Genomic DNA, 13,441 nt, shown 5'->3' with positions numbered 1-13,441 from the left:
TTTCTGGGAAGACCTTAAGTTCTTTTTTTTTAATTTATTTTTTATTGTGAAAATACTGTACAGAGGGGTTACAATTAGATGGGCAAGATAATGAGTACATTTCTTATCAAGCATTGTAGCCTCCTCCTTTGTTTCTCCTTCCCATCTCTTCCCAGCCTCCCCCCACCCCCCATCCCCCCCACCAAAGTTGTAAAGTTCGTTTTCGACAGGACAACTTGTACTTCTCATTGTTGCAACGGGTCCACCTGTATCCTTATTTAAATGACTTGTTTTTCCCCTTCCCCTCCACAAATTATATCGACATCAAATACAGTGAAAGCAGGGGTTATACTGTGGGGGAGGAACATACAAAGCAACAAAGAAATAATCTTATAAATGCATTAGAAACAAATGCATGAAAGAAAAAAAATTAAATACATATCTTAGGGTTCATTTTCCTAACATCACCTTATCTGACCTTTTCTGCTTGATTCATACATATACTAGATATTGCAAATAAGGGAAACCATGGGACCTATGTTTCTTTGGGCCTGGCTTACTTCACTTAATATAATTTTTTCCAAGTCTTTCCATTTCCTAACAAATGGGGCAATGTCATTCTTTCTGATGGAGGCATAGAATTCCATTGTGTATAGACCTTAAGTTCTTTAAGGACTAGAACTATGACTTTTTTCCCCCTATTTCTTTGTGCCTCAAAATATAACACATAATCATGCCTTGTAGCTCTGCTTAGGATTTCACAGGGTGTTCTCACATGGCTCATTTAATCTGCTAGGGAAGCATTATTTTCCCTTACTGCAGAAAAAAACTGTAAGTTAGAGAAGCAAAATAGATTACTGAACATTATTACTAGTAAGTAGGTGAACTTCAGATTGAGCTCAGGTGACCCCAGTTTCTAAGTGCAAGTCAGGTTCTTAAAACAGGGCCAAAGGCTGTGTGGTAAGGGCCTTCTTATTATGACATTCAGTAGCAGAAAGACAAAGAGAAGTCAGACCTTTGTCTCTGCAGCTCACATCTCTTCATTCTGCACCAGCTCTGAGGTTGGATGAGGAAAGCCCAGCTAGTTCTGTTGGAGCTGTAGTCCATTTTTTCTCCTTGGCCTATGCTGAGCAGGACAGAAAGAAAGCAGATGCCAAAAATGACAAAACTTGTTCCCTGGACCAGCTTGTTTACCAAGTCTCCACCCACCCCTCACAGGGCATTTTCTAGGAGCTGAGTCTGTAGGAGCCCCTTTGAAATTTCCTGGACACCAAGAGCCTCACCCTTACCTGGAATTTCAAGTGAAAGTAAGGATGAAGCTGGCTGTTGTCTTAGCAATCTTCTACTGCCTAGAGGGAGGGGCCACTTCTGGAGCTGTCACAAAGCTCCAAGTTGCTGTTTCAACCTCAGAGCTTGGGAAACAATGGGCCTTCTTCCTTTCTCTAGAGCATCCCTATGCTGGAGTCTACAAAATGCCAATACCAATGCATTTTGTAGACTCCAGCATAGGAATACGCCTCTTCCTGATGCCCTTTGGTAATGAGTGGTCTACAGAATTCTTCCCCTTTCAGGTTCTTGGGGAACAGGTTCCCCAGTACTTTTGTTGGCATGGACTAAAAGACATTAATATAAAGGTGAAGAATGTATAATCCTGAGCTAACATTTTGGCTTTGGAGCCTCCAGGACAATGACTATCAGATGGTCCTGACACGGTACATTAACAGGCACAGATAAATGCTACATCCTGTGAAATGTTTACTTCAGCTTTACCAACCTTCTGTATATTGTCCACCCGGAGGATTTTTGAGCTCACTTACTTGTCTCCCTTTACCACCATCTTTCCCAGCCACCCTCTTTAAGTGCTCACTGGGTCACTTGAAGGTGAATTGGAAAAACAAGAAGAAAAACTATGTTCTAATCTGCATCCATAAACTTCTCACTTTGAATAGGCATAACAAAAAAGGTTGTGAACATTAAACAGAAGATGTGAAAAACTTCTGAAAAATCAGTTTGAAATTTATATGTTTATGGATTAGATTTTGGTTTTCCTTAAATTCCTGCAGCTTTATTTTTCTTTTCCATGATTAGTTTCTCTCATACTCTCAGTCTCTGGGCCAATGCATTATTTATATGACTCTTTTTCAGTAGATCTTCAAATATAACATCAAAGTCTTACCATTTCAGAAAACCTTGTGAGTTCTACTGCCCACAGCCTGTATGTTAATATCAGCAGAAGTTATATTTTATATTTAACCTCACTAATGAGTGGTAGTTGACTGAATCTGGCCCATACATTAGTGTCAGTTTTTAAATTATGTATCAAGTTGAAACTATGGAATTTCAGATTTTGTCTCTGAAAAGTCTGAATATTTATCAACAGCTTAAATTCCTTCCCAGTTCCAGCCAACTGGTACTCAGTACTGGGTCCCCTCTTTCAGTGTGGAATTGGCTTTTCTTGCTCACATAGCCCAACATCCTCTGGATCTTTTTTTTTTTTTTTTGATCAGGCATGGAGCTTGAACTCTGGGCCTGGGGCACTGTCACTGAGCTCTTCAGCTCAAGGTTAGTGAGCTACCACCTGAGCCACAGTGCCACTTCCAGTTTTCTGGTGGTTCAATGGAGGTGGAGTCTCATGGACTTTCCTGCCTGGGCTGGCTTTGAACTGCAATTCTCAGATCTCACCCTTCTGAGTAGCTAGGATTTCAGGCATGAGCCACCAGTGCCCAGCCTGGATCTTTTTGTTTAGGTTTTTTTTTTTAACTGTATTTTTTTTGTCTTTTCTTTTTGGTACTGGGGATCGAACCCAGGACGTTGCGCTTGCTAGGCAAGCGCTTTGCCACTGAGCTACAACCCAGCCCCCCAGCCTGGATCTTTAATATACTCCCTCTTTATTTACTTAACGTTCATACAATGGTAATTACAGACTGCCACTGAGAGGATAAAACTAGGGGTGAACATGGTCAAAGTTCTTTATACACATATGGAAAACATAGAGTAGTGAACCTTGTTGAAACTGTTTTAAAAAGGAAGAATGAAGGAGAGTGAATAGAAGGTTAAACTGGGTTGGAGTATACATGTATGGAAATACCTAAACTAAGCCCTTTGGACATAAAATTTAGGATTGTGAAAATGGAAAATAATGCCAGTGAAGTTAGATATTGCTAAAATTTAAATGAAATTTAAATGAAGGGAATTTGTCAATACCTATCAAATTACAAATGCATGTATTCTATGACCGAACACTTCACTTCTAGCAATTTATTTTTATATTCATATCTTTGCAAAACAGCTTGAGAATAAGGTTATTCATTGAAGAGTTGTTTATAATAGTGAACAAGTTGAAAGTCTGTCCATAAACAGATTTCAAATACATAGAGCTTCATATGATGTAAAACTATATAGCTACACAGAGGAAAATGAGAACGTTTTCAGTGAACTGAAATGGAAATACACCGTGGGGCATTGGTGGCCCACATCTGTTCTGGCTATTCAGTAGTCTGAGATACAGAAGACCTCAGTTTAAAGCCAACCTGGGTAGAAAAATCCATGAGACTCTTACCTTTGATTAACCAGCCAGAAGACTGGCTAGTAGTGTGGTTAAAATGGTACAACATTAGCCAAGCAAACAGGCACAAGACACAAAGTTTAAACTTGAGTCCTGCTTTACAGAGAGAGAGAGAGAGAGAGAAAGAGAGAGAGAGCATTATAAGGCTACAGAAAAGTGTTCATAGTCTTCTTCTATCTGTATTAAGTACATTTGTATATTTGTTGTTGTATGCATAAGAATCTCAGGAAGAGGATGCACAGAAACCCTAAAATATGGATCATCTCTTGGGTTCAGGACCAAGATACTTAAGAGAAATGAGAACCACATTTGTCACACAGTATTTTATCATACATTTTGATTGTTAAACCATGTAATTAATCCTTTATTTTTAAACATAAATTTCCTATTGAGCTCTAAAGACATTTACAGTTTTGATGTGATGTATGTAGGCAATAAATAGCAAGGATTTGTGTCTTTCTAATCTCAAGAGTTTTTATTTAACATATTAAGAAGATTATTGAAAGAACTATCAGTAACAGCATGGGTCTTGGAAGTGTTATTCTAGAGTTTTTTGGTCTCCCTGTAAAGTTATGCAGACTTAGTTTTTGGCCTTAAATCATACTTACTTTTGACTTCCTTGAAATCAAGAATATCCTGGGTCATACCAATTAAAGCAAGTTAAAGCAATTAAAGGTGTTAAGTATGATCCTTGGAAAGTTTAATTCCTTATAAAAGGATGGCCTTCAATAGTTATAACCAATTAAGGATTTTCCCAACTATATTTCATCATAATTGGACAAGTCTACTATTCACGATCAATTACTGTGATCTTTCCAAAGGTGAAGATTTTAGGTTCAGGTTCATAAAAGAATAATTTGACCAGTCACTGGCAACCTCCATGACTGAACTGCAGCTTATATTGATAAAGTCATGGACATTACTTTTGTGATATTAATATTTAAATAATCAAGATATGCATCGCGATACTCTGGGTACAGTTCTTGCACTGCTCTTCTCATGGCTTTAGTAGAAAAATAAATTTAACCCAGACTGATCAGGAGAGAAGCAGACAGTGTCACTAATTTATATTGAACCAGATTTCCCCTTGTTGGTCATTTTACCATAAAATAACATTTATAGTATTTGCTTTCCTAGTGATTATTTGTTCTTATTGTGGTTCTAATTTAACCACTTCTCATATATAGCATACAAAATCAAGTCTTACTAAAGAATTGAATGCATTATGATTGTTTTATGGTAACAGAAAAATCTTGGGGAATGTTGCTTTGCCTCAAAAAGCAACATTAGGAATTTTCAGTATAGAACTGTTGGTTCTCATTGCACCACTCATTAAATTTTTAATTCATTGAATATAATCACCTAACAATAGTAGAGATGAAGTGTAAGCAGAAAAAATATAAATAACTGAAAACAGCTAGTACTTCTTTGCATATCTCAAAGGCTCATTGTTAGAATCGAATGAGATGACATGTACACATGTGTGTATACATATGTATAATTCAGATGTCTCTTGGTACCTGAGAGGGATTGACACCTCATAGCTATATCTTCAACCTGAAAATAATTTTTCATTAAATTTATGTTGCTACTAGGTGCCCATGGCTCAACGCTTATAATCCTAGTACTCTGGAGGCTAAGATCTGAGGATTGTGGTTGGAAGCCAGTCCTGGCTGGTGGGAAGGTCCATATGGCTCTTATCTCCAGTTAATCACAGAAAAAAACAGAAGTGAAGCTGTGGCTCAAGTAATAGAGCACTAGCCTTGATCAAAAGGAGTTGAAGCCCCAGGACCAGAAAAAATACATTGATATAAGCTAATTATTTGTTATTTTCAAAGAAATTAATTAGCATTTAAATTTTTGTTTTAACTTGTGATAGAATAAAATTTGCAAGATACAGTGACATGAGCAAAAACTTTACAGGGCCTAGGTAACATGTTTTTTTTTCTTTTGTGCCAATCTTGGGCTTGAACTCAGCCTGGGCAATGTCCCTGAGTTTTTTGCTCAAGGCCTCTTGAGCCACGCATTTCCAACTTTTCTTTTTTTGTGTATGTATATATTTTTTATTGTAAAAATACTGTACAGAGAGGTTACAGTTGCATGAGTAAGGTAATGGGTACATTTCCTATTGAGTACTGTTACCTCCTCCTTTGTTTTTACCCTACCATCCCTTCTCTCCCCACCTCCACACCTACTCCTCCCTCCTCCCACCCCCAAAGTTGTAAAGTTTGTTTTCAACATAGTGTCTTGTACATCTCATTGTTACAATGAGTCAACCTATACCCTTATCTCAGCATTTTATTTCCCTTCCCCTCTCCAAATTAGAAAAATGTACCTACAAGATGCAGGGCATTGGAATCAAATACAGTGCAAACAGGGGTTATACCATGGGGGAAGAACATACAAAGAAACAAAAATATCACATAGTACATTATAAGTACATTAAAAAACAACAGCAAGAAAGATAAAACCCTCGTGTGTCCCTCTCTTGGGGTTCATTTCATTTAACATCATCTTATATGGTCATATGTACATATCTTTTGAACTTTTCTGCTTGTCCTAGACATATACTAGTTATTGCAAATAAGGGAAACAATGGGACCTATGTTTCTTTGGGCCTGGCTTACTTTACTTACTATAATTTTTTCCAAGTCTTTCCTTTTCCTAACAAATGGGGCGATGTCATTCTTTCTGATGGAGGCATAGAATTCCATTGTGTATATTTACCACATTTTCTTGATCCATTCATCTACTGAGGGGCATCTGGGTTGGTTCCATATCTTAGCTATGGTCAATAATGCTGCAATAAACATAGTTGTGCTGGTAGCTTTAGTATAGCCTTTTGTGTAATCATTTGGGTAAATGCCCGGAAGTGGCATTGCTGGGTCATAGGGGAGCTCTATGTGGAGTCTTTTGAGGAACCTCTATACTGCTTTCCAAAGTGGCTGAACAAGTTTACACTCCCACCAACAATGCAGTAGGGTTCCCTTTTGGCCATATCTCTCCCAGCTTCTGTTGTTACTAGATTTCTCTTCTTTTGGAGGGAAGTTCATTGGAGATGAATTTCATGCATTTTTCCTGCCTGATCTGGCTTTGAACCCTGATACTCAGATCTCCCTCTCCTGAGTAACTAGGATTAGAGGCATGAGCCACCAGGGCCTGGCTTCTAGATAACTTTTTAAGAATGGAAAGAGGTTCTAAGATCAAAATGTTTGAAATTGTTGATGTATAGAACACTATGCAAATATGTGGCGATCCTGGTTGCTTACTAAGGCACTTGAGACTTTTCAAACAGTACAGCAGCAAGCACTCAGTCCTTCCACTACAGGGGATATTTGTTTATGGCACACTCTTCCTCCAAGGCAGTGTTGTATTAGACTGAACATTATGATTATGTACAACTTCATGTGTGGGTCATGAATCTTCTTTTTCAAGGCAAGGGTCCAAAATTTTCAGTTGTCAGATTCTCAGAATGTCCTAACTGAGGCATATAGTGATAGGAATTATAGATTACCTCTGGTCCCATTCTCTCCTCAAGAGAGTTGTGATCAAAACTTGGAAACTCCAAGAGGATGATGGGAAAACCTGAGAGCAGATACCAAGTTACACTTCCTGTTGTTTCTTGGATGACAGGTGCACACCACTAACTCTTTTTCTGTATAGATGGAAACTTGATCTTTTTGCCCTGGCTTGCTTCACCACAAGGTCTTCCCAATCTCAGCCTCCTATGTAGCTGGGATTGAAGTCATGAGCCAATAACATCAGGCTTTTAGACAATTTTAAACTATAAAATATACTCTTGGTTTACTATTTTGTTCCATGAGTTAATGTATAATGCTTTTAACTCCTATTACTGAGACTACCTTCCCTGATTATTTACATTAAAATTGAGGATATAATATAATATTGAGGATATAATTTACTCTAAACTAAGGCTTCTAAAATTTTTAATTATGAAATTAGTTTTAAGCTTACAAAAATTTTGGTTTGGGAATTTTATGATATAAGCGTATTTGTATAAGTAAATTCTTTCAAATTTCTTCAATTGTTACCATTATAATTCTTACAGTGTAAGAAATATTTTGGGGTGAACTAAAACTATAAAATGCTATTTTATGTTAGCAGCATCTTGTAAAAATTGGAATTAATTTGGTTTGATTAAACCTTGCCTTATTAGATTTTAATGTGCTGCATGTTATGTATTTCAGAAACTCCAGAAAGGAACTTAATGACATACGATTTGAGTTTACTCCAGGAAGAGGTAAGCTTTAATTGAAATTATTATTTTAGTGCTACAAACAGCATTTCAGAGATTGATTACCAGCATGTGGTTTACAATTTCCTATTAAAAAAAACGCTTTGTCTAAACACAAAGGACGGAAAAGAGAAAGGATGATAGGAAGAAAATGCTTGTGCTAATTGCAAGGTTTTTGAACTGAATCACTACTGACTACATAGATCCCAGTGACACATGTGACACAGTGTATATACACATGGAAATTGGATCTGTTAGTTCAGCCATGGAAGTAAGTACTGGGATGGCAATACAGGGCCTAAGGGAAATCAAGATGAGTACAGTGAGAAGCATTCGGCTTCCTAATGAGGGTGAGCTGCATTGTGTCATCCCAAAGCCAATGTATTTTGCCTCTTTGACCTCAGTTTGGTTACACAAAGCCTCTTCTGAGGAGTGACTGTGGCCTGGCCTCTATGGGTTGTAGGTATGAATGCAGTGCAAGTATTGGAAATACGTTATTACAACTTCCTATTGTCCAGAATGGTTGTTCCTTCATGTCTGGATGTCTGAAGTAAGAGGCATGTAGGATTATTATGTTTTCTTGCATTTTGCAGAGAGCCTAGTATGCAAGTAAAAGTCAAGATATCTCTGTGGATTGACAGATAAATAATAACAAATAGTTTCCAGAGATGAAAAGATTAGTAGTTTTTAAGAAAAATTTGTTTTCGTTAGTTTGTTGGTAACCAAAATAACTTAGAGAAGTAAAACTCAAGATACTCATGCTAAGATTAAAGCTGTTTCCTAATAGTTATTTTAGCTATTGGAGTTTCACATACATTTCAAACTCTGAACAAGAATTTCTGGTTTGATAGCTGGTCAGTCAGTAAACTTCTTTGACCTTTTGATTATTATCACCTTCCAAGAACACTACTCCAGTGTCTCTAGGAGCCAAAGTAAAGGAGGGCATTTCAGGAATATAGATTCCTGTCTAAATACATTCATGTTCAGAATTTTTTAATGCTTTTAACAAAAGCCAAATGGAGTATGTTGATCCATATCTGGTCACAGGTTTGCTCTGATTCTGATAGCTATTCCTCTGTAAAGGCAAATGATTTTCAGTATTTTTGGATTAAGCCCAAACATGAAATATGGTTTACAAAATAAATATCTTCAAGGCTGTAATGAGTTTGCTAATTGATTTTTTTTCTTTCCGGGTATACCCATCTGTAACAATTTAAAATCTGTCTATGAAATTGTATAGCACCAGTCAGGGTTATCAAAAAGACATTCACTTTGTCATAATTTAAAAATATTGACCAGGCAGGTTTTTTTAATAAAATATAGCAAGTAATTACATAATAATTGTTTCAAGTAGAGTAAGTAAAAAGAACAGATTGTTATTTTAAGGTTGTTTCTTTTCATTTGATAGTTTAAAATTGACTATAGCAATGAAAATTAATTTTAAGAGGTAAAGAAATTAGTTTCTGAGTTAAGGATATGTTTGTATAAGTTGGCTCTAACAGCCTTACTACCCATTTGCAGGAGCCTTGGCAGCCCCATTTGCTGGGAATAGATGAAGAGTTTCTGCTTTTGTTGCTCAGACAACCATTAATTCTGACTTCCTATACTGGGCAGGGGGCATAAACTTGTTATGGTTGGAAATCTAGTGTTGGATGGCTGTACCAGTGTAACTCCTAATGCTGTCTGCATTTCAGATTGTCTACAGTGTGTCTGTGCATGCACACCACATATTCACTGTATCTGTGCTGCACGTAAGCATAAACAAGTATATGTGGCTGAAAATGTAACAGACACAAAATATTTGCTGCTCTCTTTTGAGCATAAGCCTTTTTTTGCTCTGTCTTGTGTAGTCTGGAAAGCAGATGTTAATATATTATTACTTGTGTAGATATTAGGAACTGCTAAACAGCTTTAAGAAAGAGAAAATTACCAATGTAACATGAAATAATTATTTCATTTAAATGTTATAAATTATTATGTGCATACTAAAGGACTATTACTCACAGACAGAGGATTGGTAAGAGTAATTCCCATTGTGGCCAGTTAGCACTAACCACTTGCAATTTATCTGGTGTCCAAGAGTCCTAAAAATAGAAGAACATGTTGCATACCTTAATCATTTGGAAAAGTCTATTGCTTTGGTACCACTTTTTTTAACTAGTCTTCAAATGCAGCTTTGCTTATACTTTTTAACAGTATTCTATGGTCATAGTTCCTAGTCACAAATACAATTTTATTGATGTTTAGAGATATTGTAACTCACTGAAATTCTTCAAAAATGATTGATCAATGAAAATGTAATGACTGCTTATGATATGCCTTGCATACTGGGTGTTGGTCACTTCAATACTCTTCTGAGCAGTTGGATGGCATCCAAAGAAGACAGGAACTCTGTTTTTATTTTTATTTTGTGTCAGTAGTGGGGCTTGAACTCTGGGCCTGGGTGTTGTCCCTCAGCTCTTCAGCTCAAGTCTAGCACTCCATCACTTGAGCCACAGCACCACTTCCAAGATGGGGATTCTAAGACTCAATAGTCTATCATCTTCACAAAATTAACTTACCCTCAGAATAGTCTTTAATTCTCTTACCCTCAGGTCCATGATATGGGATCATATGATCACAGAGATTTTTCTTTTTTTGTACATTTTTTTATTGTAAAAACACTGTACAGAGGGTTACATGAGCAAGGTAATGTGTACATTTCCTATTGAGCATTTTTGCCTCCTCCTTTGTTTTTCCCCTAGCAGGCCTTCCTTCCCACCTCCACAACTATCACCTGCCCCCCTGCCAAGTTGTAAAGTTCATTTTCAACATAGTGTCTTGTACATCTCATTGTTTCAATGGGTCAACCTGTATCCCTATTTAAGCATTTTGTTTTTTCCCTTCCCCTGCCTGAATTAGACAAGTGTGTATACAAAATGCAGGACACCCACGTCAAATACAGTGAAAACAGGGGTTATACTGTGGGGGAGGAATATACAAAGAAACAAAAATATTATCACATGTTACATTATAAATACGTTGGAAACAATAGCAAGAAAGAAAACAAATATTTGTGTCCCGATCTTGGGGTTCATTTTGCTTAACATCATCTTATATGATCATATGGACATAGCTTTTGGCCTTTTCTGCTTGTCCTACGCATGTACTAGTTATTGCAAATAAGGGAAACCATGGGACCTATGCTTCTTTGGGCCTGGCTTACTTCACTTACTATAATGTTTTCCAAGTCTTTCCATTTCCTAAAAATTGGGACGATGTCATTCTTTTTGATGGAGTCATCAAATTCCATTGTGTGTGTGTGTATACACATACATATATATACATATATACATACACACACACACACACACACACACACACACACACACACACACACACACTGAGGGGCATCCGGGTTGGTTCCATATCTTAGCTATGGTAAATAATGCTGCAGTAAACATAGTTGTGCTGGTAGCTTTCGTATGGTCTTGTTTGTGATTGTTTGGGTAAATTCTCAGAAGTGGTTTTGCTGGGTCATAGGTGAACTCTGTGTGGAGTCTTTTGAGGAACCTTCATACTGCTTTCCAAAGTGGTTGAACAAGTTTACACTCCCACCAACAATTCAGTAAGGTTCCCTTCTGGCCACATCCCCTCCAGCATCTGTTCTTACTAGATTTCTTGATTATAGCCATTCTAACTGGGGTGAGGTGGAATCTCAATGTTGTTTTGATTCGCATTTCTTTTATGGCTAGAGAGGTTGAGCATTTCTTCATGTGTCTATTGGCCATTTTTATTTCCTCTTCAGAAAAGTTTCTTTTTAAGTCTTTAGCCCATTTATTTATTGGGCAGTTGTTTCTTTGAGGATTTGTTGTTGGGAGACTTAATTTGTTGAGTTACAAGTATATTTTAGATGAGACCCTTGTCCATTGTATGTCTAGTGAAGACCTTCTCCAGTCCGTGGGCTTTCTATTTATCTTGCTATGTCTTTGCCATGCAGAAGCTCTGCAGCTTCATGCAATTCTATTTGTCCATCCTTAATTTGATTTGTTGTGTTTCTGAGTCTCTATTAAGAAAATTTTGGCCTGTGCCAAGGAGACCTAGGGTTTCTCCTATTCCTTCCTGTAATGTTTTCAGGGTGTCTAATTTGACTCCGAGGTCTTTGATCCATTTGGAGTTGATTCTGGTGCAGGGTGATATATAAGGATCTAGCTTTAGTTTTCTACAAGTATTTAACCAATTTTGCCAGCACCTTTTACTGAAGAGGTTGTCTTTCTTCCATTCTATTTTTTTTAGCTCCCTTATCAAGGATTAAGTGGCTATAGGTCTGTGGGTTCATTTCTGGGTGTTCAATTCTATTCCATTGGTCCTGAGGTCTGTTCTTGTGCCAGTGCCAAGCTGTTTTGATTACTATGGCTTTGTAGTAGAGTTTGAAATGTGGTATTGATATTCCTCCAGCATTGTTCTTTCTGTTAAGGATCGTTTTTGCTGTTCAGGGTCTTTTATTGTTCCATATGAACTTTTGGATTGCCTCTTCTATTTCCTTGAAGAATGAAGTTGGAATATTGATAGGTATAACATTGAATTTATAGATAGCCTTTGGAATATTGCCATTTTCATGATGTTGACCCTTCTAATCAAGGAGCATGGGAAGTTTTTCTACTTCCTAAGTTCTGCTTTAATTTCCTTTTTCAGGTTAAAGTTTTCATCATAGAGGTCCTTCACTTCTTTAGTTAATTCCTAGGTATTTTATTTTTTGTGGGGCTATTACGAATAGAGTTGCTTTCCTGATTTCAGCCTCACTCTTCTCATGTTGGCATACAGAAAAGCCATTGATTTTTGGGGGTTAATTTTATACCCTGCTACTTTGCCAAAGTTTCAAATCAGCTCAAGTAATTTAGGAGTGGAGTCCATGGGATTCTTTAAATAGAAGATCATGTCATCTGCAAAGAGGAAGAGTTTTACTTCATCTTTCCCTATTTGGATCCCTTTTATGTTTGCATCTTGTCTTATTGCTGTAGCTAGGCATTCTAATATTAAGTTGAAGAGTAGTGGAGAGAGTGATGTCCTACACATAGAAAACTAACAAAAACACAACAAAGTCCAAGAAACCACACTCAGACTGAAAGTATTCTTATATGTCTGACAAAAGAGTACAAGGCCTAACACAAGCCTGCCTTATATGGATTTTCATGATTTATCAAGATCTATGTGCTTATTCATATTCTATTTTTATTATGGAATATAATCAGTAAAGTGGTAGGATAACACATCTTTGGAAATATAAAAAATAAACAGCTTTCAATTTTTTATTAGAAATTTTACTTGGGGAGTTCAACTACATATGAAAAGGAGGAATAGCATCCACAGGAGTGTAAGGTACAGAGATTACTTCTGGCTGTGCCATCATCATTATCCCTATTACCATTTTTTAAGTATTTACTTGGTCAGACACAGGGACAAGCACTTTAAATCCCAAGAACTACAAAAGACAAGGAACCTCCAGCTGCACACTTCCATATATCTATAATGGCCATATCTCACTTATGCTTAGGGAAGCTTCTGACTTGACAGACTGCTGTTCAGCTTTGATGCTTGCATGATTCAGCAGCTATACTTGGGAAGACACTCTCAGATCATCATCCACACTGTTATGTTCTGCT

The 13,441-nt window shown here is 37.1% G+C and overlaps 1 protein-coding gene across 2 annotated transcripts in view; it reads left to right on the top strand.

The window, feature by feature from the left end:
- The window catches only part of Stk39 (serine threonine kinase 39), a 206,977-nt gene that overhangs the window by 141,141 nt on the left and 52,395 nt on the right, over positions 1-13,441 (top strand). For both annotated transcript variants that reach the window (XM_013030494.1, XM_013030500.1), the window contains exon 14: positions 7,753-7,805. In XM_013030494.1, the coding sequence (XP_012885948.1) occupies positions 7,753-7,805 (53 nt within the window). The remainder of the gene's footprint in view (positions 1-7,752; positions 7,806-13,441) is intronic.

The sequence above is a fragment of the Dipodomys ordii genome, unplaced genomic scaffold, assembly GCF_000151885.1.
Source record: "Dipodomys ordii isolate 6190 unplaced genomic scaffold, Dord_2.0 Scaffold5, whole genome shotgun sequence".
Taxonomy (NCBI): Eukaryota; Metazoa; Chordata; class Mammalia; order Rodentia; family Heteromyidae; genus Dipodomys; species Dipodomys ordii.
The sequence above is the reverse complement of the archived record's forward strand: the minus strand, read 5'-3'. Positions and strand labels throughout refer to the sequence as shown.